Source organism: Plecotus auritus (assembly GCF_963455305.1).
Source record: "Plecotus auritus genome assembly, chromosome: 13".
NCBI classification, from domain to species: Eukaryota; Metazoa; Chordata; class Mammalia; order Chiroptera; family Vespertilionidae; genus Plecotus; species Plecotus auritus.
Window position 1 is genome coordinate 27,858,573 of NC_137779.1, and position 25,509 is coordinate 27,884,081.

The 25,509-nt window shown below is 56.4% G+C and overlaps 1 protein-coding gene across 6 annotated transcripts; it reads left to right on the top strand.

Annotated features, from left to right (window-relative positions):
* Window positions 1-2,160: 2,160 nt before the first annotated feature.
* On the top strand, window positions 2,161-25,509 carry SEC14L2 (SEC14 like lipid binding 2). 6 transcript variants are annotated; one of them, XR_013959520.1, is made up of 13 exons: window positions 2,161-2,362; window positions 4,955-5,030; window positions 10,702-10,745; window positions 11,365-11,424; window positions 11,689-11,877; window positions 13,484-13,579; window positions 13,766-13,826; window positions 14,190-14,273; window positions 17,681-17,787; window positions 17,871-18,010; window positions 18,162-18,331; window positions 23,945-24,505; window positions 24,681-25,507. XR_013959520.1 is itself a non-coding variant. In XM_080649677.1 (12 exons), the coding sequence occupies exons 1-12, from the start codon at window positions 2,309-2,311 to the stop codon at window positions 24,073-24,075; spliced, it is 1,212 nt and encodes a 403-aa protein (XP_080505803.1). In that variant the 5' UTR covers window positions 2,161-2,308; the 3' UTR covers window positions 24,076-25,509. The 6 variants fall into 6 exon arrangements, 5 of the variants coding, with proteins under 5 accessions (XP_080505803.1, XP_080505805.1, XP_080505802.1 ...); XM_080649677.1 differs by having other exon boundaries at window positions 23,945-25,509; XM_080649679.1 differs by lacking the exons at window positions 23,945-24,505; window positions 24,681-25,507 and adding an exon at window positions 18,752-19,004 and having other exon boundaries at window positions 2,187-2,362.

Sequence of the window (25,509 nt, forward strand, 5' to 3'; positions counted from 1 at the left end):
GGGTAAAGGCCGTAAGCAGGGCCACATCGAGGCCCTGCCAGTCCCCCCTGCCTACTCCTCTCCCCACCTCTCTGGTTCTGGCCACGTTTCCCACCAACCACCACAACTTTGCTCATGCCTTTGTGTCCCCGTGGAATGAATGGAACGTTCTATTTTCTTCCCGCCCCACATTTTCAGTCCCAGTTCCAATGCCACGCCTTCCCTGAAGCTTCCGAGGATTCTTTCATTCCCCAAAGAAGGGTCCCTCCTTGAGGCTACTTCCCAGTCCCTTGCCACCTCTCCTTGAGCCGTACTAGCGACAGTGCTGGTGTGTCTTATCTTTGGAAGGGCAGGGTGGTCTCTGATTCATTCAGTGTCCTCGGAACAATGCCTAGGGCCTGGTACACAGTGGGAGGGAAGAATGGCCCGAGGCATGTGGCCGTAGGCAGGTAGGAGGGGAGGGCTGTGGGGCTCTGAGAAGAGGAAACGGGCTCATTCTGCAGGGGAAGGGGCTGTGACTGGGGTGTGGCAGGACAGTCAGACCTGTAGCTACCCACGGGAACCCCCAGCTCCGACCCCTGGGTGTAAGGAGGAAAGGGGGTGAGGAAGCAGATAAGCTGATAGCAAGCTTCATTTCACTGCGCCATAACTTATCCTTTTTATTTTATTTTATTTTATTTTTTTTTAAATATATTTTATTGATTTTTTACAGAGAGGAAGGAAGAGTGATAGATAGTCAGAAACATCGATGAGAGAGAAACATCGATCAGCTGCCTCCTGCACAGCCCCCACTGGGGATGTGCCCACAACCAAGGTACATGCCCTTGACCGGAACTGAACCTGGGACCCTTCAGTCCGCAGGCCGACGCTCTATCCACTGAGCCAAACCGGCTTTGGCCTTTTTAATTTATTTTAAATGGATTTCAGAGAGGAAGGGAGACGGGGAGAGAGAGACAGAAACATCAATGAGGAGAGAGAATCATTGATCGGCCACCTCCTGCACACCCCGCACTGGAGATGGAGCCCAAAACCTGGGCATGTGCCCCCACCGGGAATGGAGCCCCTGGCCTCCTGGGCCATAGGTCAACGCTCAACCACTGAGCCACAACGGCTGGCCGGGTGGTCCATGACTTTCTTCCTTCTTGTCCACCCTGCACCCTCCCCATCCCCCATTATCCCCACCCCATCCCTGCCGGAGGTGGAAGCCTGGCCAGCCAGGCAGGCGCGGGGAGGCTGTGCAGGGCAGCCCAGGGAGTGGTCCCAGGGAGAGCCCTGTGCCAGGCCCTGCCCTTAGCTCCCTTTATCCTCTCCTGCCGACTGCAAGTCCAGGTCATCTGCCTCCACTGAGTGAATGGAGAAGCTTGGATTCAGACAGGTGACGGGGCTAGCTGACTAGGCTTAGCGACCTGGAGGATTTAGAACTCGAACCCAGCCTTGGCGGCGGCGTTCTCCCATGCTGGCGGAGGGTGTGAGCAACTTAGGAACAGCTCGCAAAGTGCTGGGAAAGTCAGATCCTGGGGGGCGGGGGGGGGGGGGGGGGGGGGCGGGGGGAAGAGCGACCAAGACCAGGGACTTCCTCGTCCCCTCGGCCTGCCTGACCCGCAGGAGGACCAGCCACCTCGGCCCCTGGCCCAGGTCAGCCAAGGAGGACAGTCCCAGTGTTGAGGAGGAGTCAGGCTGTCCACACCGACAGGCCCTACGCTGGGTTGGCAGTCGTCCTTGTCCAAAACCCAGGGCAGAACAGAAGGGCAAGGGCCCCAGAGAGAGACGGCGCATGAATACCACCGTTCCCAGAGTCAGGGTGATGGCTAGGCTTAGGGGACCTGATCCCTCCGCCCCCTCCCCTAGTGGCACCCCAGGCAAGCTCCCTGCGTTTGGGGGAGAGAAGTTCTGTGCTATGGAGGTCTGATCCTAGAAGAGCCCATTAGACAGAACTTAGATGGGGAAACTGAGGCCCAGGGAGCTCAGGTGTCTCGCCCAAGGCCACGCTGTGAGCTGAAGATAAATCTGGGACTCGAATCCAGACTTCCTGCTCTTCTGATGCCCTCTGGCCTGGGCTTGGCCGGGGCGCTCCCGCTCCCGCTGGCCTTCTGCCCACGTCTCCGACCTCAGGAGGGCGAAGGGGAGTCAGAGCATCCTCCCCCTACTCCGCCCCTAGGGATCCTTTAAAAGGCGGGGCTTGGCTGCGGGCCAGCAGCCCCGGCTAAAGGCTGGGTTGTTAGTGACTCCGACAGCAGAGAGCCAGTCCGAGCTCCATCCACAGCAGCAGCAGCAGCAGCAGCAGCAGCAGCAGCAGACTCCGCCTGCCCGAGCCCGAGCCTGAACCAAGATGAGCGGAAGAGTCGGCGACCTGAGCCCCAAGCAGGAGGAGGCTCTGGCCAAGGTGAGCCCCATCCTCGCCCGGCCCCGTCCCCGGTGGTGGCCCCTTCCCTCCGGCGGCGGCGGTGAGCCTGGGAGGTCTGGGCGCGGGGCGAGCGACCGTCCTCGGTCCTAGGCGGGCAGGCAGCGGCAGGAGCAGCAGCTGCAGACACCTGGGGCCCGCCGGCCCCCCTACCGCGCCCCCCGTGTGCGCGCGCCCGCCGGCCGAGGGACACGGGGGAAGTTTGCGCACCCTGGCCAGTCCCAGCCCCGAGCGAGCCCTCCGAGGTACCACCTGGGAAGACGTGCTGGCTTGGAAGCCCTGGGAGGCAGCTCGGGGCACAAAGGCGACATTCATCTCGGGACTGGCAGCCGGCCCTGGGAGCAGGGCCCCAGGTTTCCTTCCATTTCCGGGAGGATTTCCTGCGGCTGGGCAGGGGCACCGATGGGAAGGGCCCTGGACAGCTCCTAGGGTGGCTCCTGCCCCGGGTCCACGTCCCCCTGCGACCTTGGGCCAGCCCGTCCTGCGTAGGTCTGCCCACTGATGAGCTGGAAAGGAGGTTGGATCAGATGCTGTGCAGGGAGGTCTGGGATCCCCGCGGTGACTCAGGGGTTGGGGTTCGTGGGAGCGGAGGCCAGTCCCACTGAGCTGTGCGGCAATCCCGCCCCTCTCCCGCCTGGGACTCGGTCTGAGGCTCTCTCTCCTGGCGAGGAGGTCAGCCTGGCTTTGCCTTGGCACCTGGACAGAGAAGGAAGCACCCCCTCCCCACCCCCTGAATCTCCACTTCCCTGTTGCCCTTGGGAAGAGGGGAGGTTAGCTGTTCTTCTTTTTTTTTAAATATGTTTTTATTGATTTCAGAGAGGAAGGGAGAGGGAAAGAGACATAGAAACATCAGTGATGATAGAGAATCATGGATCGGCTGCCTCCTGCACGCACCACACTGGGAATCAAGCCTGCAACCCCTGGGCATGTGCCCTTAACCGGAATCGAACCCGGGACCCTTCAGTCCACAGGCTGACTCTCTATCCACTGAGCCAAACAGGCTAGGGCGAGGTTGGCTGTTCTTGGAGCCAGGGCCGATTGGGTCCGGTCTCGAGGTTTGCAGGCTCCGTGGCTGGGAACGGTGAGGGGGACAGAGGCCGAGGCACGGGCCCAGGAAGGCTTTGTGCAGGCCGGGCCGCCCCATCCCAGGAAGGCTGGAAAGGAAGGTTCTGGGTTGTACTGCTGACCTGCAGGGGAAGCCAGGCAGAGAAGGGATTCGATTAGGTGGTGATTTCACTGGAACCCGGGGGCTAGGGAGGGTCCTTGGTCAGTGGTGGCTTCATGCCCGGGCCCTGGCTGAGCAGTGTGCCTGGACTTCTGGCAGTTGTTGGGGGATGGATGGTCTGAGTCCTTGGCTGACCTGGGCCAGGGACAGAGGTGGCTGGTCCTCATTGGCCCCTCTGCGGCTGCTCTGTGGGTCAGGGACAGGGAGAGGTGAGTGGCTGGGAGCCTTAGGCCGGGGAGGGCCTGGCAGGTGTGCTCACATACTGGGTGGTGAACCGTTGGAAGTGGGTGTGGCTAGCCCTTGGGGTCACTGTCCACGTTCCCTGTGTGACACTCCCTGCACCTTCCCACCTTCATGGCTTCCCACTGGACTGTTCCCTCCACCTGGAGAGCCTTTGATGTCCTTCAAGACCAGCTCAAATGCTATTTTTTAAAAATATTTTTTTATTGATTTCAGAGAGGAAGGGAGAGGGAGAGAGAGACAGAAACATCAATGTTGAGAAACAATCACTGATCGGCTGCCACCTGCATGCACCCCCACCCCCACCCCCGACCCCCATGGGGAATCAAGCCCGAAACTCGGGTATGTATGTACCCTGACCAGGACTCGAACCTCGACCTCCTGGTTCATAAGTCAGCGCTCAACCACTGAGCCACGCCAACTGGGCTCAAATGCCATTTTTTTAAAAAAATGAAGTCATGTGAGACCACCCTGTTCCTGGCCCCGGTCAGAATCAAACTCTTCCTTCCCTCTGCTCTGCCAAGAACATTGCTCTTCCTCTATTACTAAGTGGGGTTTGGGGGGTTTAGGGGGGTGGCGTGGAAAACCATGAAAGAGCGCATGCTCTGGCCTCCGACAGACCGGGGTTTGCGTCCAGCTCTGCTGTTTAACCTCGGGCATGTTTCTTAGCCTCTCTGAGCTCTGAGTCCCTCACCTGTAAAACGGGGACAGGAATGCCTCTAGGGACTCTGAGTGAGGCAGGAATAAGGTAAGTGCCGAGTTCAGCGCTGGGCACGTGGGAAATACCTGGTCAACGACTGCGGCGTGTCCCACGGTGTCTGCCATCTCGGTTAGCCGAGAAGACGCCCGCCGGCTCACCACATGGAGTGGGGCGGGCATGCAGCCAGACAGGCGCGGTGTCTTACTCCCGTCCCACCCCCTCCGCTGCTCGGCTCCCACTCGCATGACAGACAGAGCGCCCCGCGCAGCCCCCATGCTCAGCCAGCGTCTGCAGAGTTGACTTGTGGTGAAGGGGAGGCCAGCAAAGCCCCGGTGGTGGAGAGTCCTGGGCAGAGGGCAGCTGGTGGGACCTGTCACTCACCCCGCTGCCTCTCTCTCTCTCTCTACAGTTTCGGGAGAATGTCCGGGATGTGCTGCCCACCCTGCCGGACCCAGACGACTATTTTCTGCTGCGCTGGCTCCGAGGTGAGGGGAGAGGGGCTGCGGGAGGCTGGGCCAGGGCTCGTTCTGGGTCACACAATAGCACCCTCTGGGAACCCCGGGCCTGGCAATCTGAGAACCTGGAGTAGTCAACCCTTAGGGGCAACAGGGCCCCATGGCAATTACATAACCTCACCCTCCTACTGGATAGATAACACTGAGGCTCAGAGAGGTGAAGTAACTCGCCCCGAGTCACACAGTGCTTGAGCTGCAGGCAAAGAGTGGGGGCGAGAGCCCGGGTTGGCTGAGTCCCAGCCCAGTGCTCTCCCCATCCACGCTGCTGATGAGCTCGGGGAAACAGGCTGAGGAAAACGCCGAGAAAGGCCCCAGGCATGTGGGTCCTCGGAGGCAGAGGCAGGTTTAGAACCAGGGTCCCGGCTTCTGGGAGAGGCTGGGCCCCTCTGTGGCCTGTTGGGAGGCAGGCCTCCTGCTGCGACCTGCAGTGCAGGCAGCTTGAAGGTGAGGACCCTGGGGAGACTCGGCCTGAACTAGGTGGACAAGACCTCCCTCAAGCCACCGCCGGGCACCAGAGTCCTGAGTTCTAATTCTACTCCTGCTCCAGCCTGGCTGTGGCACCTGGGCCGGGGTGAGCATCTGCCCTCGCCCCCTCTCCGGGACAGCAGGATGAGACAGGGCTCCCTGCCCACTGTAAGATGTGACGGGGCAGAGCTCTGAGCATGGGTTGCCACGTCCACGTTTCTATTCGCATCGGGGTCAGACTCCGCCCCTCCCCTAACGCCTGACATCCTTCTGTTCTCGACCCTCTCCCCTCCTGTGATTCCAGTCATGAACCTTTCTCTCTGGTTCTTGTGATACTTCTTTCCTCCCGTTTTTAAAAATATAATTTTATTGACTTCAGAGAGGAAGGGAAAGGGAGAGAGAGAGAGAAACATCACTGATGAGAGAGAATCATGGATCGGCTGCCTCCTGTTCGCCCGAAACCTGGGCATGTGCCCTGACCAGGAATCGAACCGGGACCTCCTGGTTCATAGGTCAATGCTCTATCACTGAGCCACACCGGCTTGGCGCACTTTTTTTTTTCTTCTCCTTCTTTATGGAAACTTTATTACTAGACATAAAAATAATAGAGAATAAATTCCACTTTCTTAGATTAGCAGAGATTAAGTAGTGATGTGGAACCATAGTTCAAAAATTAAAGTACAAATCATGCCTGATTATTTATCTATAGATACATGACAGTCAGAGTGCCCCATGCACTCCAAATGCTCAGCCAGTGTCTGCAGAGTTCACACGCACACACACACACACACACACACACACGTACACACGCACACACGCACACATGCACACACATGCACAGAGTCTCGGGGCAGGTGAGGAGCTGGGTTTCCCTTTTCTGTGCAGACGTGGAATAGACTGGCATATGTTCTGAGAAACTACTTGCAGGCGCCCCAAGGCAGGTGCAGCCAGGAGAGCCACATGGGGCTCTGCACCTCTGGAAGTGCCACTTGCCCTTTCCCCCCAAACAATCTACAAACCCACAACCCCCGCCCAGCCAGAGGGCTGGAGGGTATTTTGGCCCAGCAGTTTACTGACTGCTGTAGCTACAAGTGGGTGGGTGGGTGGAGAGAGTGAGAAACCAGCAGAGCCTTAAAGGGCCAGCTGTCAGATCATCAAACCAACTACCCAACCGTTGTTAGGTGGAGAAGTGTGGTTTCAGAGAGCTGTGAACAGCAAGGCAGCTCTCTCTTTAAAATATACTTTTATTGATTTCAGAGAGAGGAAAGGAGAGGGAGATAAAAACATCAATGATGAGAGAGAATCATTGATCGGCTGCCTCCTGCACACTCCCCCCCTGGGGATCGAGTCCGAAACCCAGGCAGGTGCCCTTGACTGGATTCGAACCCGGGGCCCTTCAGTCCACAGTCTTGATGCTCTATCCACTGAGCCACACCAGCTAGGGCGCTCTCTCTGATCTAAGAGGAGGTCAACCTGGGTTCCTGCCGCTGGTCTCCCAGGCACCCCCAGCCACCCAGGCCTGGGATCGCCTCTCTCTTTGCAGGACCCTTGCAGCGTGTGGCCACCCTCATGTGCCAGGTGAGAACACTGAGGCTCAGAGAGGGGAGGACACTCACCTGAAGGCACACAGCTCATGTGCAGCAGAATCAGGGCAGAAACCAGTGTCCTCTGCAGGAAGCCACGCTGCCCCGCACGCCAAGCCGCGCCTCTGCGGACAGAGGAGGCACCTCCTCGGCGCTCACTTGTGCCTCGCATTTCCCGGGCAGGAGCTCAGGCTGGCCAGACTCTGCTATGAATTTCAATTAGGGTTTTTGTTGCCTCTCTCTCTCTCTCTTTCTTTTTAGAAACCTTTCCTTTCCCCCCTTTGGTTCTAAAGGAAGCCTCTGCAAGGTGCATGCCCGTGGAAGGGCTGCTTCTAACCCAGGTGTGAGCTGGAGCCCCATCCTCCCCCGCTCCCCACCGGGCAGACTCAGTGTCCTCCTGGCCGCGGGCCCTGAGAGCAGACACACGAGTCTCCACGGCCTCTCCCTGTGGGCGGCTGGGCTCCGGGCACTCCAGCGAGGAGAGTCAGGTGGCCAGATAAACACAAGGAAGTGGTGGAACCCTCGGAGGGGGCAGAGCCAGGTCTGAGTTGCCTCGTTTTCCAGGCCTAGGGAGGGGTCACATGAGAAACCGGGATGGTGGCTCCTGGGTGAGCTTCTCCGGCAGGGCCCTGAGCCACACTTTTTTACAATTCTTCCTTTATTTTTATGACCTTTTTAAAATTTGTTTATATCTATTTATTTATGTATTGGTTAATCCTCACCAAAGGATATACTTTTCCATTGATTTTTTTTGGAGAGAGTGGAAGGGAGACGGAGAGACACAGAGAGAGAAACATCGATGTGAGACAGACGCATCGATTGGCTGCCTCCCACATGCACCCCGACCAGGGCGGGGAATCGAGCCCGGCAACCGAGGTACGTGCCCTTGACCGGAATCGAACCCGGGACCCTGCAGTCCTCGGGCCGACGCTCCATCCACTGAGCCACACCGGCCAGGGCCCAAGTCACACTGGCCAGGACAGCAGGAGCCCCGGAGGGGCCTGACTCAGCAGGTGTGGGGAGAGACCAGGCCAGGTGCTGCCGGAGGCAAGTGGCAGCTGAGGGAGGGCCCTGGAAGCCCCTGGATGTTGGACCTGGCAGATAAGGGTTAACTGAGAGATAAGGGGGCTCACAGTCCACCGCCACTCCTGTCCGCTGGGAAGATAAGGTCTCTTCTCACCGTTAGGGGTGTCCCTCCTCCGGAGGATCCCCACTTCCACATGCTCCCCATCCTGATAGCAGGCTGCCTTGCATCTTCCACGTGTTTCTAGCTCATTAGATGATTCCGTCAGGGAAGTGCAGTATCTTGTTCAAGGTCAGGCAGGGATGGGGAGAGGCTGAGATGCAAACCTGGATTCTGCTCCTCTAAGAGCTGCCCCCTGCTGCCACGCTGGCACATAATGGGCCGTCCAGAGCGAGGACTGTGCAGTTCTGCACACATGTGTCCAGCACCGATGAAAGGCGGGGTGCGGGTCAGGCCTCGCGGGGCATTCTGAGTGCCCGGAATTTCACGAGGACAGTCAGGGAACATGCTTGGGCACCCCTGGGAGCAGCGCTTAAAGGACCAGAGAGCAGCCGGGCTGGTGTGGCTCAGTGGTTGAGGGTTGACCTATGAACCAGGAGGTCATGGTCGATTCCTGGTCAGGGCACATGCCCGGCTTGTGGGCTCGATCCCCAGTGTGGGGCGTGCAGGAGGCAGCCTGTCAATGATTCTCTCTCATCATTGAAGTTTCTCTCTCTCCCTCTCACTTTATATATATATATATATATATATATATATATATATATATATATATAGATATAGATATAGATATAGATATAGATATAGATATATATTTATTTATTTTTAAAGAAAAGGACCAGCCCTGGTCAGTTTTGCTCAGTGGATAGAGCATCGGCCTGCAGACTGAAGGGTCCCGGGTTCAATTCTGGTCAAGGGCACATGCCCGGGTTGCAGGCTTGATCCCCAGTGGGGGGCGTGCAGGAGGCAGCCGATCAATGATTCTCTCTCATCATTGGTGTTTCTATCTCTCTCTTTCCCTCTCTCTCTCTTCTTCTCTGAAATCCATAAAAATATATTTAAAAAAAAAACAAAGGCCAGAGGACAGCCTCTCTGGCGCAGGCTCCAGGGCCGTCCAGCAGATCTTGGTGTTGGTCAGATCCACAGAGGACACACAGCTGGGAGGGACCGTTCATAGGTCAGAGGACAGAATCTCACAGACTCTTTAAACGAAGGATGAAATTAAGCTGACGGGCAACAAGATGAAATCGGATCGGGGTGGAGCCAGAAGACCCCCTCGCCACTTTGGGGGTGAAGTCTTAGCGGCAGGACGGCTGAGGAGGATTTGGGGGTTCTGTTGACTCTGAGTTCCCCCTGAGTGAAAGGTGTGACCATTGGGCTTTACTGGAGAAGGGCAGGCAGCACCTGGCGCCCTGCTCAGCTCTGGACAACACCGTGGACGAGGGGCTCTGAGTTATGTGGGTGAACTTGAGCCCGGGCTGTGCGGAATGGCGGAAGGACCCACGGATGGGCAGCGTGAGGGCAGAGGAGGGGACTCGGGGGGCAGCACAGTCGTTGTCAGTATCGGGAAGGTTGTCACGTGGCTGACAGCCACTCCCTAAGCATCGCTGCGTGGATCTTCACTCGGTATCACAGGGAGGACTGAGTGCAGATGGCAACTCAGACTGTCCGGGAGCAGGTGGCTGTGGGGGTCGGTGAGGTCTTTGTGTTCGAGCTTTAGCAGGACAACTTTGAGGGGGTTCGTGCATAAGATAAAGTTGGCCTCGGTGAACTTTAATGTGAAATTTTCCAGGAACCCTGGCAGGAGGGCCTCCTGTATCCCACTGGGGGATGTGTCTGTCCCTGGAAGACATGGCCAGGTTGACGGGGACCTCATTAACCCCTCCATCCTACTGGGATGTTCTGCCAGCTCTACCCCAGATGATGGGGCAGCTATGTTCATCTTTTTTTTTAAATATATTTTTTTATTGGTTTCAGAGAGGAAGTCAGGAGAGAGAGAGATGAAACATCAATGATAAAAGAGAACCATGGATCAGCTGCCTCCTGCACGCCCCACACTGGGGATCGAGCCTGCAACCCGGGCATGTGCCCTGACCGGGAATCGAACCGTGACCTCCCGGTTCATAGGTCAACGCTCAACCACTGAGCCACGCCGGCCAGCCAGTTCACCTTTGAACTGTGTGTCAAGTTCTCAGGATTGGGTGTTAGACTGTGGGAGAGATTAACTTTGTGTCAGGGGAAGGCTACCTGATAAGGGAGTCCAGGGTCCACTTTCCCCGAGAGGAGATAAGACCCTCCACCTGATTGCACCCACTGGGGCTCACCTCTTTTGACCCTGAAGTTGCAATGCTGCTCCCACGGGCCCCGAACCTTGACCTGCTCTCCAGGGTCTGTGGTTCTCTAGAAGCCTCCAGTGAAGGTGCTCACATGAGCTTCCACCTGCGGGGTGATCTGAGAGCCAGCTGGGGTGTGGACAGAGAGGAGCTGGCCCTGGAATAGGAACAGGGACGAGCTCTGTGTCCCTCGACACCCAGCCTGCTGGCCTAACCCTGACCACGTTTCCCTGTTACAGCAAGAAGCTTCGACCTGCAGAAGTCCGAGGCCATGCTACGGAAGGTGAGGTCCATTTGCCTCCGGATCCCGCGGCTGCCTCCGTTTCTACCCATCGGAAGCGCACTGGGCTTGAACGTCTTTTGCCCGCCCCGCGCACCTCCATCGCGGCCTGTGGCGTGGCGTGACAGCTCTGAGTGTTAGCCAACCTCTGGGAAAAGTGCATTCCCTTCCCTGGAAACACGGAGCCTTCCTGGGCCTGGGCTGGCCGAGGATGTTCTGCCGAGACCTCTAAAAGAGGCAGGGCCTTTCTTTGCGTTCCTGCCCGTTGCTTTCTCATGACGCACCCCTTCATGCTGTCACCCACGCCTAGATATCTATTAAAAGGTCCCCCTGTCCTGCTTTCCCTTTTTTTAAAAAAAAAAAAAAAAAAAGAAAAGAAATATTTTTATTGATTTCAGAGAGAAAGGGAGAGGGAGAGAGAGAGATCAATGATGAGAGAGAACCACTGATCGGCTGCCTCCTGCACATCCCATACTGGGGATCGAGCCTGCAACCCGCAACCCGGGCATGTGCCCTGACCGGGAATCGAACTGGTGACCTCTCGCTTGCTGGGTCGACGCGCCGCCGCTGAGCCACGCCGGGCTGGGCTCCCTTTTTTAAAGCCCTGATTGTGTGTTTGCAGCACGTGGAGTTCCGAAAGCAGAAGGACATCGACAACGTCCTAAACTGGCAGCCACCAGAGGTGAGGACAGGGGACCCTGGCCCACCCCTCGGTGAGGTCATAAGAGGCCCACAACCTGTGTCCTGAGTCTGTGGGCCTGGAACTCCAGAAGAAAGCTCTGACCATGCCACGTGGGCCCCAATGGTCCCCAGGATGGGTGCCCATTGGCACCCAGGGGCAGGCTGTGGAGGGAGAGCCTGGGGAACCCAGAAGGAGGCCCTGGGGTTTGGGGAAGGTGCCTGCCCCCGCCCGCTGACCAGGCGCCTTCTCCGTGTCTTTGCCCAGGTGGTCCGGCTGTACCTGTCCGGGGGCATGTGTGGCTACGACAAGGATGGCTCTCCCATCTGGTACGACATCGTTGGGCCCCTGGATGCCAGGGGTCTGCTCCTCTCGGCCACCAAACAGGACTTGCTGAAGACCAAGATGCGGGACTGCGAGCGGCTCGTGCAGGAGTGTAACAGCCAGACGGAAAAGGCGAGTAGATTCGCGGGAGAGGCGGTCGGCCACGCAGCAGCAGGGACGTCCCATGGGGACTTACCCACAGCTTCAGGGCTGAGACCTGGCCTCTGGATGGCATAGGCCAGTGACATTGCGAACTCTTAGGGACTGACATATGTTGCCAAATTTTTATTTTTCCCGGGAAGGACTTAAAAATATTTTTTTGCCAGCTACCATGACCATCATTAATCCCCAAAACCATAGGAACGGCAAAAATCTCAGAATGAAGGGCAGTCCTTTAAATGGGGTAGATGTAGCTTTCCAGAGAACTTAACGACATTCCTGGTGTTCTTCTCATTTCCCTGGGCGCCACTGAGATCTTTGTCCTCAGACAAGTGTTTGGGTGTCGCGGGTGCAGATGAGCTAAGGAAGATTCCGTGTTGCCCTAACTCTGCATTTTAAAAAACGCACGGAAATCTGATTTCCTCGCCGAGGAAAGTGCTGGAGGGCAAGCTGGAGCTGCCACTGTGGTCTCTCCTCCTTCCTTCCCCTTCGGCAGCTGTAAAGATCCAAGGACATGGTGCAATCAGCGTGCGGCCGTTTCACCACTGTCACCCCCCACACAGTCACTGAAGGCTGGTGTGTGCAGGCACCCCGCGGGCTGGGGAGGCAAAGAGGCACGAGATTGGAATGCACCCTGGAGGGCTTAGGTTGGACAGAGAGCACCTCTGTGCACGAGAGAGCCGGCCGCACAAAGCCATACGGGCCGAGCGCTCCGTGGTGCTGCCCACGGAGGAACAGGGAGGCCGCCAGGTCAGACTGCAGAGCACGGGGGCCCTCAGATGCCATCTGGATCCTCTCGGGGTTTACTGGCTGAGAACACGGACAACCAAGCAGGCGGGGGCGGCGGGGGGCTGGGGGGGGGGCTGCCTGGGTCACAGTGGGGTCCTGGGATGCTTATCTCCATTGGGAAAACCCGGGCCAGGTGCCAACGCTGCAAAGGTGAATTCGACCAAGTCCCTGGAAGAGCTCTAGGCCTTTTTTTTGTTTTGTTTTGTTTTTAAACGTATTTTTTTTTTTATCGATTGCAGAGAGGTAGGGAGAGGGAGAGAGAGACACAGCAATGATGAGAGAGAACCACGGATCGGTTGCCTCCTGAACGCCCTACACTGGGGATCGAGCCGCAACCTGGGCATGTGCCCCGAGTCGGGAATTGAACCGTGACCTCCTGGTTCACAGGTCGACGCTCAACCACTGAGCCACGCGGGCCCGGCGAGAGCTCTAGGCTTTTTGGGAAGGGAGACACCAAGCCCACTTGATCTGGGGAAGAGGTGAGGCCTCCCTCAGCCAAGCGCTGTGGATAAGAGTAGCCGGATGAAGCAAGGCAGCACCGCTCCAGGCCGGAGGGACCGCGTTGAGCAAAGGCCTTGCACGCCATGGCCCAGGCAGCTGTAGAGTGCGCGGCAGGGGACGGCAGGGGGTGAGGCTGAAGGGGGAGCGGGGAGCAGCTCGCTAGGGCCCTGCCCATATCCCCATATCCGGCTGCAACAGGAGCACGTGATGCAATCAGCGTTTGCCCTGAACTGGGTGGGCTCCTGCGGTGGGTGCCTGCCGGTGACTTTCTGCTCCCTGTGCCCTGCAGTTGGGGAAGAAGATAGATAGCATCACCATGATTTATGACTGCGAGGGCCTTGGCCTCAAGCATCTCTGGAAGCCGGCTGTGGAGACCTACGGAGAGGTGAGGGGCAGGACTGGGGAGGCGATGGGGGGGGGGGCGGGCAGAGAGTAGGGGAGTGGGCCCCTCTGCTGGGATGCTCTGTGGGTGGGCGAGGCGATGGGGGCACAGGCTGGCCTGGAGGAGGCGGGGCCTCTCACACTGGCCCGGAGGTCTGCGCCCCACAGACTCGCTGCTTTGTTCCCACAGTTTCTGTGCATGGTTGAGGACAATTATCCCGAAACACTGAAGCGCCTCTTTGTCATTAAAGGTAAGTGGGGACCTCCGCGTGAGGAAGTCGCAGGCAGATTCGGGAGAGTGACACGCAGGGAGCCGGAGCAGGGAAGCTGAGGGCCCTTGACGTGCGCAGGCGGCTTTCCGGTCCACACAGCGTTTAGGATGCACCGGTGCCCCCCGGCCAGCCAGCCGGGGGAGACCCACGCGACTCTGCCCGCCGTGCAGAGGGCGAAGCTGGAAATGAAAGAGGTGCCTGTGCGGAGCTTCACGCCCTGGGCTGCCACGTGGGCTCCAGGGCGCTAGGGCACGTGCAGGCTGACACAGGGCGCTCAGGGCGACGCTGTTGGGGACAGAGCGGGTGCTGCTTTCAGCCTCACGCTGTCCGCCTCTGTTCCAGCCCCCAAGCTGTTTCCTGTGGCCTTCAATCTGGTCAAACCTTTCCTGAGCGAGGAAACGCGCAAGAAGATCATGGTCCTGGGAGGTGAGTGGCCTGGACGCTCTCGGCTCTGCCTGGGATAGCTTTAGAGGGAGGGCCACAGCCACCAGGGTGGACAGTCCCTCTGCTGCTCTGGTGGCAGCGGGGCCTGGGAGCAGGCTGGGGCTGGGCTAGGGTCTCCATATCTGTTTTCTTTCTTTTAAGTGTATTTTATTTAGTATTGTTAATCCTCACCCGAGGATATTTTCCCATTGACTTTGAGAGAAAGGGGAAGAGACGGGGAGAGAAAGAGAGAGAGAAACATCGGTCTGCTGCCTCCAGCACAGGCCCCAACCAGAGCCGTGGGACATGCCCTTGACCGGAATCGAACCCGGGACCCTTGAGTCCGTGGGCAGACACTCTATCCACTGGGCCAAACCGGCTAGGGCTTCCTATCTGCTTCCAGAAGAGCCTTTCTCTCAGGCAGTCTAGGAGGAGGTGCTGAGCCCAGCATCGTAGATTCAAAGGCATTGCCATCAAGGAGCTAACAGTGCAGCAGGAGAGAGAAGACCTTGGAGAGGAAGCGATGATACAAACTAGAGAAGGTGCTAGCGATGGCGCGGAGAAGGTGCCACAGGTCACGGGAGCAGAGGTTGCCTTTAGCTGGGGGGCCACTCGCTGAAAGCCCTTACCAGGTGCCAGGCACCAGACGAGGTGCCAAGGCTACAAAGGTGCATTGGACCCGGTCCCTTGCAGCGCTCTAGGCCTCTTGGGGCAGGGAGTCACCAAGCCCACTTGATCTAGGGAGGAGGTGAGGCCTCCCTCGGCCGAGCGAGCGCCGTGGGAAAGAGTGGACGGATGAAGCAAGGCAGCGTGCTTCCCGGCAGAGGCAACAGCATTGAGCAAAGGCCTCGCGCCCATGGCACCGGCAGCCTGTAGAGTGCAGGGCAGGGGATGAGGCTGAAGAGGGAGCCGGGAGCAGGTCACGGAGAACCCGGTCTGAGCGGCTGGGCCGTGACTCTGCAGGCCACGGAGCCAGCGCGGAGTTCTGAGCAGGGGAGCACCGGGTCAGATCTTCCATGGAGACACGTCTCACTGGGGAGATGGTGAAGGGCAGATACCGGCTGGCCTCTGTGGCCACAACCCAGGCAGCAGGTGTTGCAAGCCGGTGCGGGGGCGGGGGCAGTGGAGACTGCGAGGAGCGGAGGACGGACCAAGGACTTCTCTGGGAAGTAAAACAGCAGCCCTCAAACAATGGGATGTAGGAAAGGAGGAAGAGAAACCGAGAATGACGTCCTCGTGTCTGGCATGAGTTGTCTGCCTAGTGCGGTCGCTCTGACGCAATGAGGCCAATGGAGGGAGACAGGGGAAGAATGAGCTCGAGGCTGAATTTCAAGAGAGTGTGAGAGCCCGGCCGGTGTGGCTCAGTGGGTGAGCGTTAACCTAGGAGCCAGGAGGTCACGGTTCGAATCCCGGTCAAGGGCACCTGCCCGGGTTGTGGGCTCGATCCCCAGTCGGGGGCATGCAGGAGGCAGCCTGTCAATGATTCTTTCTCATCATTGATGTTTCTATCTCTCTTTCCCTCTCCCTTCCTCTCTGAAATCAATTAAAAAAACATTAAAAAAAAAACAACACAAAAAGAGTGTGAGATATACAGACATTGGGGATACTTGAGCCTGAAGCTGAGGCGAGAACTCCAGCCTGGAGATGTGGGAGCCATCAAATGCAGGCAGCAGCGAAGACCTTGAGAACAGAAGACTGCCCCCCAGGAGAACAGAGGCTGAGCACTGGGGGCAGCCAAGCTCGAGGGCGGGCAGAGGGAGAGGAGTCCAGCAGGGAGACGGAGACGCGATCGATCGTGGAGGTGGGCAGAGAAATAGGTGGGCAGAGGTTGGGTTCGTAAGGAGGCAGGGCGCACGGCAGGGCAGGGCGCACGGGAAAACAGCAGCCAGGGCCCAGCCGGGAGCCCGTTTCGCTGGAGCGGGAAGTGGCGCGGTGGGGGAAGGGGCCAGGAGGGTAGCTCTGGGACTCGGTCCATCATGGGAGACTCAAGGCCACCTCTGGACGTGAGCGTGGGCGTGGGGAATGGGGATTCGGGCGGTTTCTCAATGTTCACCTTTCGGCAACACGTTGCAAGTGGAGAATTTCCAAGTGTGTGCCGGCGAGGCCTGGGGGTGGAGTGAGGCAGTCAGGAAAGCCCGGGGCTTCTAGGTTCTGGTCTCGGCTCTGCCCCTTGGCGCCTCAGTGCCTCTCCCTGTGAGATGGGAAGAATTCCCCCTCTCTGATCCCACCTCTGCCCTGAGCTGGGGGAAGACCTAGAAAATCCCGCCAAGGCTCGGGTGGTTTGGGCATCTGGGCTGCCGCCTCCCACCGAGAGCATGAGACAGTTAGGTTTCCTGGCAGCACGGGCGTGGAGGAGGTGCAGTCTGTTCTCCCACCCACACCTAAAACCCTCTCAGCCCAACCCGCCTGCGGGCCAAGGCACAGGCTCTTCGCCAGGGGAGGGAAGACAGCCACTCGGGCCTCTTGCTAGAGCTCGGCGGCACAGGTGACACCGCCCGGAGACCACAGGGGTTGCGCGGACTCGGGCCCCTGCCACCCCCCGGCTGCGAGGCCCCGGACGGCCTCTGCGGGTTCCAGCAGGCGTCGGTGGCGGAGTCCTCCGGGCTGGTACCCCGTGACTTGGAGGTGCTGCCTTTCTATGGCTTCTGGCGTCAGCATGGAAAGGTCTCCACTGTCAAAATATTGTTCTTGGCTGGTATTCGTCGCGGACTTTGGGATGGCAGAGACGTGGTTCGCAGCATCGGTTGCACTAGAGTCAAACTCTCCTAGTCAGGAAAGGGCTTGGTTACAAAAAAAAAAAAAAAAAAAAAAAAAAAAGAGCCAAATCATTGGCAGCTAAATGATCTAAAAAAAAAAAAAAAAAAAATCAGGAGCTGATGTGAAATCCTGGCCGGGGTTGAGCCAAGAGAACCCATGTTAAGGGATCGCCCTACAGTGATGCGTGCATTCATTCAGTCACAACTGAGCACGCTGTGTGTAGCGAAAGTGGGGAGGAGGGGGGGCGAGGTGCATGGTGTGCCTGCACATGCTGTTCCCTCTGCAGGGCGTGCCCTTCCCTCCTTGCTTTGTTCTCTCCCTGTCGCACTGCAAAGGTGTGCATCCCCTCCCTGGGAGGGATGATCCACTCTCGCACGTGCAGGGCCCTTTAAGTACCCTCTCAAGGTCACGTCACTCCCACCAGAACCTGGCCAGAGGCCATGGACCCAGGTCCCCTGACTCCTGGGCAGGGCAATCCTCAGGGCCAGGGCTGCCCCTGAACAGGGGAATGTGCTGTGGGCACGTGGGTGCTCCGAATGCCTGTGTTTTTTTGGGGGGGGGGTTGGAGGGGGCGGATGGTTGTTGACTTTTTCCTGCCTCTTCGGTGTGGACTGTGGTGACCCTTCTTTCTCCTTCCTTCCCTCCCCTGCCAGCAAACTGGAAGGAAGTTTTGCTGAAATATATCAGCGCCGACCAGGTGCCTGTGGAGTATGGGGGCACCATGACCGACCCCGATGGAAACCCCAAGTGCAAATCCAAGGTGCAGGCCCCAGGGGGCTGGAGGTGACCGGGGAGGCGGGCCCCCCGAGGCACACCCCGGCTCACGGCACGCCCCGTCTCTAGATTAACTGGGGGGGCGACATCCCCAAGACCTATTACGTGCGAGACCAGCTGAAGCAGCAGTACGAACACAGCGTGCAGATCTCCCGCGCCTCGTCCCACCAAGTGGAGTACGAGATCCTCTTCCCGGGCTGCGTCCTCAGGTAGGCAGGTTCCGGATCCTTCCAGGAGGCCCGAGCCCGCCCGGCAGCCACAGGCGCGGGTGGCCCGGCTCGGGTGGGGAGCAGCCCCAGGGCGGCCCTGGGACCCCGGAGATTCCCTACTCGCGTCAGACAGGGCGGCTGTCCCGCGCAGGTGGCAGTTCACGTCGGAAGGCTCGGACATCGGTTTTGGCATTTTCCTGAAGACCAAGTCGGGGGAGCGGCAGAAGGCGGGCGAGATGACGGAGGTGCTGCCCAACCAGAGGTACAATGCCCACCTGGTGCCCGAGGACGGGAGCCTCACCTGCAGCACCCCTGGCATCTGTAAGTGTCCCTGTCTTGACTTGAAGCTCCTGCCCCTTGGCGCCTGCCTGGGAGGCCCCGCTCTCTCCAGAAACGGAGGCTCTCAGGCTGTTAGAACTGCAAGCGCAACTCCCATCCGCGCGACCCTCCCCTGCGCGGGCTCACGACTTGCTCAATAGCGGGGTTAGTAGCTGGTTAATAGCAGGGTGGGACTCCCGCCTGGTCCTACCGGGTAGCCGTGAGTCACAGGGCTGGGTGATGACAGGGACCGTCTCCCGTCTGGTCCAGGTCTGAGTTTGTGACTGCGATCAGACATCGCTTGGGAATTCTTCCCCACACGTCAGAGAGGCAGGACTGGCTGGCGGGGGTGTAGGGGTCACAGGGTGAGCAGGGTCCGGGAAAGCCCAGCCTTGACCCCTCGGAGCGTTCACTCGCCTCCAGGTCGCACAGCATGTGAACAGGAAGTTTAACGCCAAGAGGCGTGAGAATGGCCGAGGGGCATTTGAAAAGGTCTTGCACCTCGCTCAGCTTGGCAATATCGATTAAAATTCCCTTGGACTCGGCAATTCTACGTCTAGAAATTTAAGCCTACAGAACCATCGACACAAAGGTGTAGGATGTGCTTAGCAACCTGGAAACTGGCAATACCTCTAATGGCCTGAGGTCTTGTTAAATAAATTATGGTCCATCCACACAGTGGAGTATAATATACCCATTAATGAGAATAAGTTGACGTGTAAGATGACTCATACATGTTAAAAAAAATAAAGCGTGAAGCATAGCATACACAGTACACACTCACGTTGGTTACTGAAAAGTGTGTACGTAGGAAAGAATTCTGGGGAATCTATGCGGCCGCTCACGGTAGTTCTCTTTGGCCTGGTAGGAAGCTTAGAGAATCGTTCATTTTTTACCACCATGGCAGGTCCTCAAATAACAATGTTTTGTTCAATGTTGTTTCATGATAATGTTGGTAAGAAAAAAAAATTCCCAGCCGGGACCACTGTCTGTGTGGTGTTTGCATGCTGTCCCCGTCTATGTGGGTTTCTCCGGGGACTCGGGATTTTCCCACATTGCAAAGGTGGATACGTGAGGCCGGTGGTGTGTCTCAATTGTGCCAGGAGAACGAGTGTGTGTGAATGTGCCCTTCACTGGAATGGAGTTGGCTCACACCATGTGCCCTGGGCTGGGGAGAGGCTCTGGTCTCCAGTGAACCTGGACTGAAATGAGCTAGTTGGAAGATCATTATCTTACTTTATTTTTATTAATCTATTAAAAATATATACATGTATATATATTTTATTGATTTCACAGAAGGGAGAGGGAGAGAGGAATACAAACATCAATGATGAGAGAGAATCACTGATGGGCTGCCTCCTGCAAGCCCCCTACTGGGGATCAGGCCTGCAACCCGGGCACGTGCCCTGATGGGGAATCGAACCGTGACCTCCTGGTTCATAAGTTGATGCTCAACCACTGAGCCACCGCCCATCAGGCTATTAATCTTTCTTAAATGTGTGTATAGCTCACATTTATTTCAATGTTTATTTAATATTAGAAGTGGCTGGGGTATTTAATTTAGAATGTTGGTGATATTTTTTTTGTGAACAGAAACATGCTGTACAAACTACACTGAATGGCCAGCTTATTATGATCTCTGAACGCAAAATAATCTGGCCACTCAGTGTATATCCTATATAATAAAAGGCTAATATGCAAATTGTCCCCTCGACCAGGAGTTCGACCAGCAGGCAGGCCGGCCAACCGCCCACGTCCCCTCCCCCTGGCCAGGCTGGCCGGACCCCACCCATGCACGAATTCATGCACTGGGGCTCTAATATATATATATATAAACACTGAGTGGCCAGATTATTATGCGTTCAGAGATCATAATAATCTGGCCACTCAGTGTATATCAACATGCCTATGGTAGAACTGGTTTCCTTATACGTTGTGTCAGAGCTCAGGGGTTAGGCGTGGAAAACCAATGAGTTAAACCTGACAGCTAACTAGTCCTCAAGCAAGTGACTCAACCTTCCCGGGCTTCAGTTTCCTGACGGCCACGGTGGGGATCCGGTTCCCTACCTCAGAGGGGCCCATGATGGTTACATGTGATGAGGTCTCGGTAGCACTTAGCGTGATGCCTGGCACACAGCAGGCCCTCCACACACCTCAGCCACCGTTGTCGGCATCAGGGCAAGACCTGGGGGAGAAGGGCCGTCCTGGAGACAGAGCCGCCGGTGGGAGGAGCCCTGGGCTCCATCTCCATAGCAGCGCCACCAGGGTCTCCGCCCTGCAGCTCTCCTGGCCTCTGTGCTTGTCTACACCAGCACCCCAACCTCGGATTCTGTATCCTCGCCCACATCCTGGGCAACTCCAGTCTCTGCCGCCACCTCCTCACAGATGCTCTGTGATACGGCTCCCCAGGGAGGAGAGTGTTCTTGTCAGTGAGCAGCTGGGTCCCGGGAGAAGGCATAGACTGTACATGCGCTTCAGCAAGAACAGGCTCAGCATCGGCCCGGTTACGGCCATCCGCAGAGCATATGTCATTGTGTACATATACGCTTGACTTTCTTTCTTAAAAAAACAAACAAACAAAAAAAAAACACGTTTTTATTGATTTTATTTTGTTTTTTAAATATTTTTATTGATTTCAGAGAGGAAGGGAGAGGGGGAGAGAGACAGAAACATGAATGAGGAGAGAGAATCACTGACCGGCTGCCTCCTGCACACCCCCTACTGGGGATCGAGCCTGCAACCAGGGCATGTGCCCTGACCGGGAATCAAACCGTGACCTTCTGGTTCATAGGCCAGTGCTCAACCACGGAGCCACACCGGCCAGGCTGTTTTTATTGATTTTAGAGAGAGAGGAAGGGAGAGGGAGAGGGAGAGAAACATTGATGAGAGAGACAAACATCAGTGGGCTGCCTCCTGGTTCATAGATTGACGCTCAACCACCAAGCCACGCCAGGTGGGCTCTCTGAATGTTTTGAGCAAGTGCCCCTAAATAGTTAGGTTTTCCTCTTCTTAAAACTCGGGGAGTGAGCCCGAGCAAGAAATCTTAATCTGGGGTTTAGGGGCTCCCCAGAGCAGTCATGATAAATCTTAAAGAACCAACACCTCCCCCTTTATAACAATAGTATCTTACTGTCCCTTTGACTATCCTGAAATATAATAACTCACACAGATAATTTTTTAAAAAATCAATATCATCTCCTTATTTGGAGAAATTAAAGGAAGCTAATTTAGAATACAGGGTGTCCCCCAAAATGTATACACACACTTGGAGTAATTATTAATTCCAATGGGTTAAATCTGTAAAGAAACAGCCACTGAACTGTCTGTCGGTGGCTAAGTGTGTACACGTTTGCAGGGGGATACCCTGTATCTATTTCTCAGTACATAAATGAGAGGGCATGATTATAGCCAATCTCTTCAGATTGGCACCTTTCCCAGTGGGAACTCTGCCCAGGAGGGTCCATGATGGGCCCCAGAGGATCTGAGACTGTGTGAAAATTTCACCTCCTGATGAAAGCATCAGATTCTCAAGGGGGTCAGCCCCCAGCAAACGTTAAGGAGCCCTCGCCTGGAGGATCTCTGGGGGCTCTCCGAGTCTGTGACTACAAGATTAGCGTCCAGATGAACCATGCAATTCAGGAACTCCGCTTCCCTTGGGCCTGGGCCGCAGAACAGCCCCTCCCTTGCTTCCGAGGCAGAATATCACGCGAGGCAGGGCCATCGCGATGGTGCTTGGTCCGAGAGCGCGAAGCCTCCTCTAGTACAACGGAGCCTGGTTGCTAAGGCTTTGTCATCCACGGCAGAGAGGAAGCACCCCTCTTTCCCGAGGGATTATGGGTCCTGAGAGACCTCTGGCAAAGAGAACCAGTGACTAATCTTCACTTCACACCAGGGAGATGGAGGGTGGTGTATCTACCCTCAGTCTAAACCACGCATCCGATCTAGGGGCCGGGAAGGGGCCAGGTTAGGTGTCGGGATGGAATGCACAGTCTGTCTGTCTGTCTGTTGTTTGTTTGCGCTGGGAAAAGTGAGAGAAGGCCAGGGTAGGGAAGGGGCAGGGCTAGATGTTTTGTTTTCATACTCTGTTCTCTCGAAGGGGTATTTGACCGAAATGGAACAGACTCCCCAGAAAAGGGGGTTGGGTTAAAAGCGGTCTGCCCCATTTCCTCTCCCCAGAGGAAACCACTCCTAACAGGTCTTCTCTATCCCCTTATCGAAGAGCCCTGTCCCTTGAGAAGCATCAAATGTCGCCCTAAGACGCAGGACATGCACACACACGTATCCATTCACGTCTGTCATTCAGTGTACGTGGGGAGGAATCTTTGAAATTGTAACACTTGTCACAGGGTTTGAGAAACATTCCTTGCAGACAAGAGCAGGCGTGTTCCGGGTGGTATGGCCCCATGCAAAAGCCTCCCTTTCGGAACAGGCACCCGAGTAATATCACCCAGGAGCCTTGGGAGGGCAGGTAGACAGAAGCAAAGCCCAAACTTATTTTCATATCTATATGAACCCAAATGTTACCAACTATTCGTCATGTTCCGCAACATTTTACTTATTTATCTATTCTGGCCAAAGGATAAACTGTGGACATTTCCCCCCCAGGCACTTCTTAGGAGGCTAACTTCTTTCTTTTACCATCAGAACAGTATTTCATCATATGGATTGCAATATAAACTTTTTAAGCAATTCTCCTTAGAACACCGGAGCTTTCCCAAGCGTTTCGTCTCCCAAACAGGGGTGCAATGCGCATCTTTGCCCATGGATATTCCCGTGGGATACATTCCTGCTTCAAAGCGTTTGCACACTTTACCTTTTGTCAGAAACGGGACAGGGCAGGGCCTTCCAGGGCCCAAGTCAGGCAGCCATTCGGACCAGAGGGAAATTCCAGTTCGATCACTTCCTCACCGTGTGACACAGTGACCTCCTTTTTTATAGGATGTAAGACAGGACTCATGCTGAACTCATAGTTATTTTGAGAAATAGTGAAATAACACAGATAGATCACCAACCCAGTGCTGACTCACATAAAGAGCAATCCTTACCATTACTCTGATTAATGTAACAACAACTGCTGCTATGAACGCTGCTCCTCACCTTTATTGATGTCAGAGAGGAAGGGAGAGGGAGACAGAGAGAGAAACATCAATAATGAGAGAGAATCATCGATAGGCTGCCTCCTGCACAACCCCCATTGGGGATCTAGCCCGCAACCCGGGCATGTGCCCTGTCCGGGAATCGAACCCAGACCTCCAGGTTCATAGGTCGATGCTCAAACCGCGGGGCCGTGCCAACTGGGCTCTTCTCCTCACATTCAAGGCCCAGTTTAAGCTCTTAACTCCTCTAAAAGGCCTTTCACATAACTTCACTCTACAGGGCGCTCTCTTTCCAAGCTTTACAGAAGTGGTTCTCGCTCACTCATCTGGCACTTGGCATGTTCTATGGAACACTTTGTCCATCCAGCTAGACGCATTTGCAGAAGGTGAAGGGCCACTTCTTATGCTACCATCATCCTCAGTACCTACTACCACACGGCCTTGCTCAGTCAACAAAGCTCGCTGTCCCCACGCCCTTGGCCAGGATCGCCTCAATGTCCTGTTTTCTGCCTCCCCTCAGATGTCCTGCGGTTTGACAACACCTACAGCTTCATTCATGCCAAGAAGGTCAGTTTCACCGTGGAGGTCCTGCTTCCAGACAAAGCTTCAGAAGAGAAGATCAAACAGATGGGGGCGGTCACCTCAATGTAATGCCTCCTCCCACAGCAGGCCTGGCTCCCTCAGTGTCTCCCTGTCAGTTTCTATCCCCTGTCGCAGTCATTTTTCCAGCACCCTGATGCCCAAAGGAACTGGGGCTAGAAGAAAGACCTCCGCTTGAATCTGGGGAGTTTTCATTTCAGGATTAGAAAGAGGGAGCAGAGCAGGAGGGGGGTCTCCTGGCCTTTCAAATTACTAAGGAGTCCCCAGGGGCTGGGCACTGTGATGAGATCTGTTTGTCCTGAAAAATGTGCCTATAGCACCCACCTGTGACAGCTGAGACAAGGAAGGGGGTCCCATGGGGTGGCAGCAGGGAAGAAACTGGAAGAGGGGAGAGACTGAAACGTAACATTTCGGCGAGGCCAGCAGCAGGGGAGAGGAACTTGCAACCAAATGAATCCGTAAGCCTAGAAGATCATAATGAGCAGCAGCAAGGAGTTGCTGGAGTTACGCCGGGGGTCAGAGGCGCTTCTAAACTCTCTATCACTGAGGCTGGGGTCTTGGGGCTCCCCCCCCCCACCCCATCTTATTTGGTGGCCCACAGTCGGCATAGAGCTTCTCACTCAGGGGTACACAGCGGGTCTTCCCCTCACCTTGAGAACTTCAGCAACTCCGGAGTCCCTACAGCTGCCGATTTAATTACTAATGATTGTCATTGATTCAGAGCTTCCCGGGACAGTGAGCTTTGGGACCCAGCCACTGTCCTCCAATGCAAACAAAGCACAGGGAATTACCTCCAAGGATCCCAGCTCTGGGGAGGGAAGGGAGGCTCGGGATGGGTGAGAGCCTCCCATTGAGTAACCCTTCATGTGGGCACCCCACACAAAAATGGCAGGTGGGATCCAGACAGTAGAACTCAGTGAGGGCATTGCCAGTCTGGGCCTTCCACGGTGCCCGCCGATCCGCTCCCTGACGGACCTGAACAAAGCCTTGGCAGTTCCCATCTCTGGGAGAGGCATATGGTGGGTGCCATGGGTTCCTAGTGCCTGACGGAGAGGCTGCCCGGGCAGGTGGCCAAAGGCAGGGCCAGCATCTGGGAGAGCCAGGGGCTGGGGGCTGCCCCACCACAAACAGCCTCGCAGGCCCTGGGCCTCTCCACCCACGGCGACAAGCAGGGATGGCCATGGGGCCGCTCAGCGACCAGGAGCTGAAGGGCAAGGACCCTTCGAGCAACCATAGCACTTATCCCAATCCCACGTCCTGCAAACGCAAACCAGGTCCTGGGCTGCAGAGAGGCACAGAACACGAGAAGGCAGCCCAACCTGGGGAGCTGGTCTGGCGAAGCGGGAGGGAGCAGGAGGCGGGGGGGCCCTGAGCCCGCATGGGTCCCAGCCAGAACCTTCAGGAGGACATCCCGACCTTGGTTTACAACGCTCTGTTAGGAAAATTAACCAATGAATAAAGCAACGTTCAATGCACAGAAAGTGG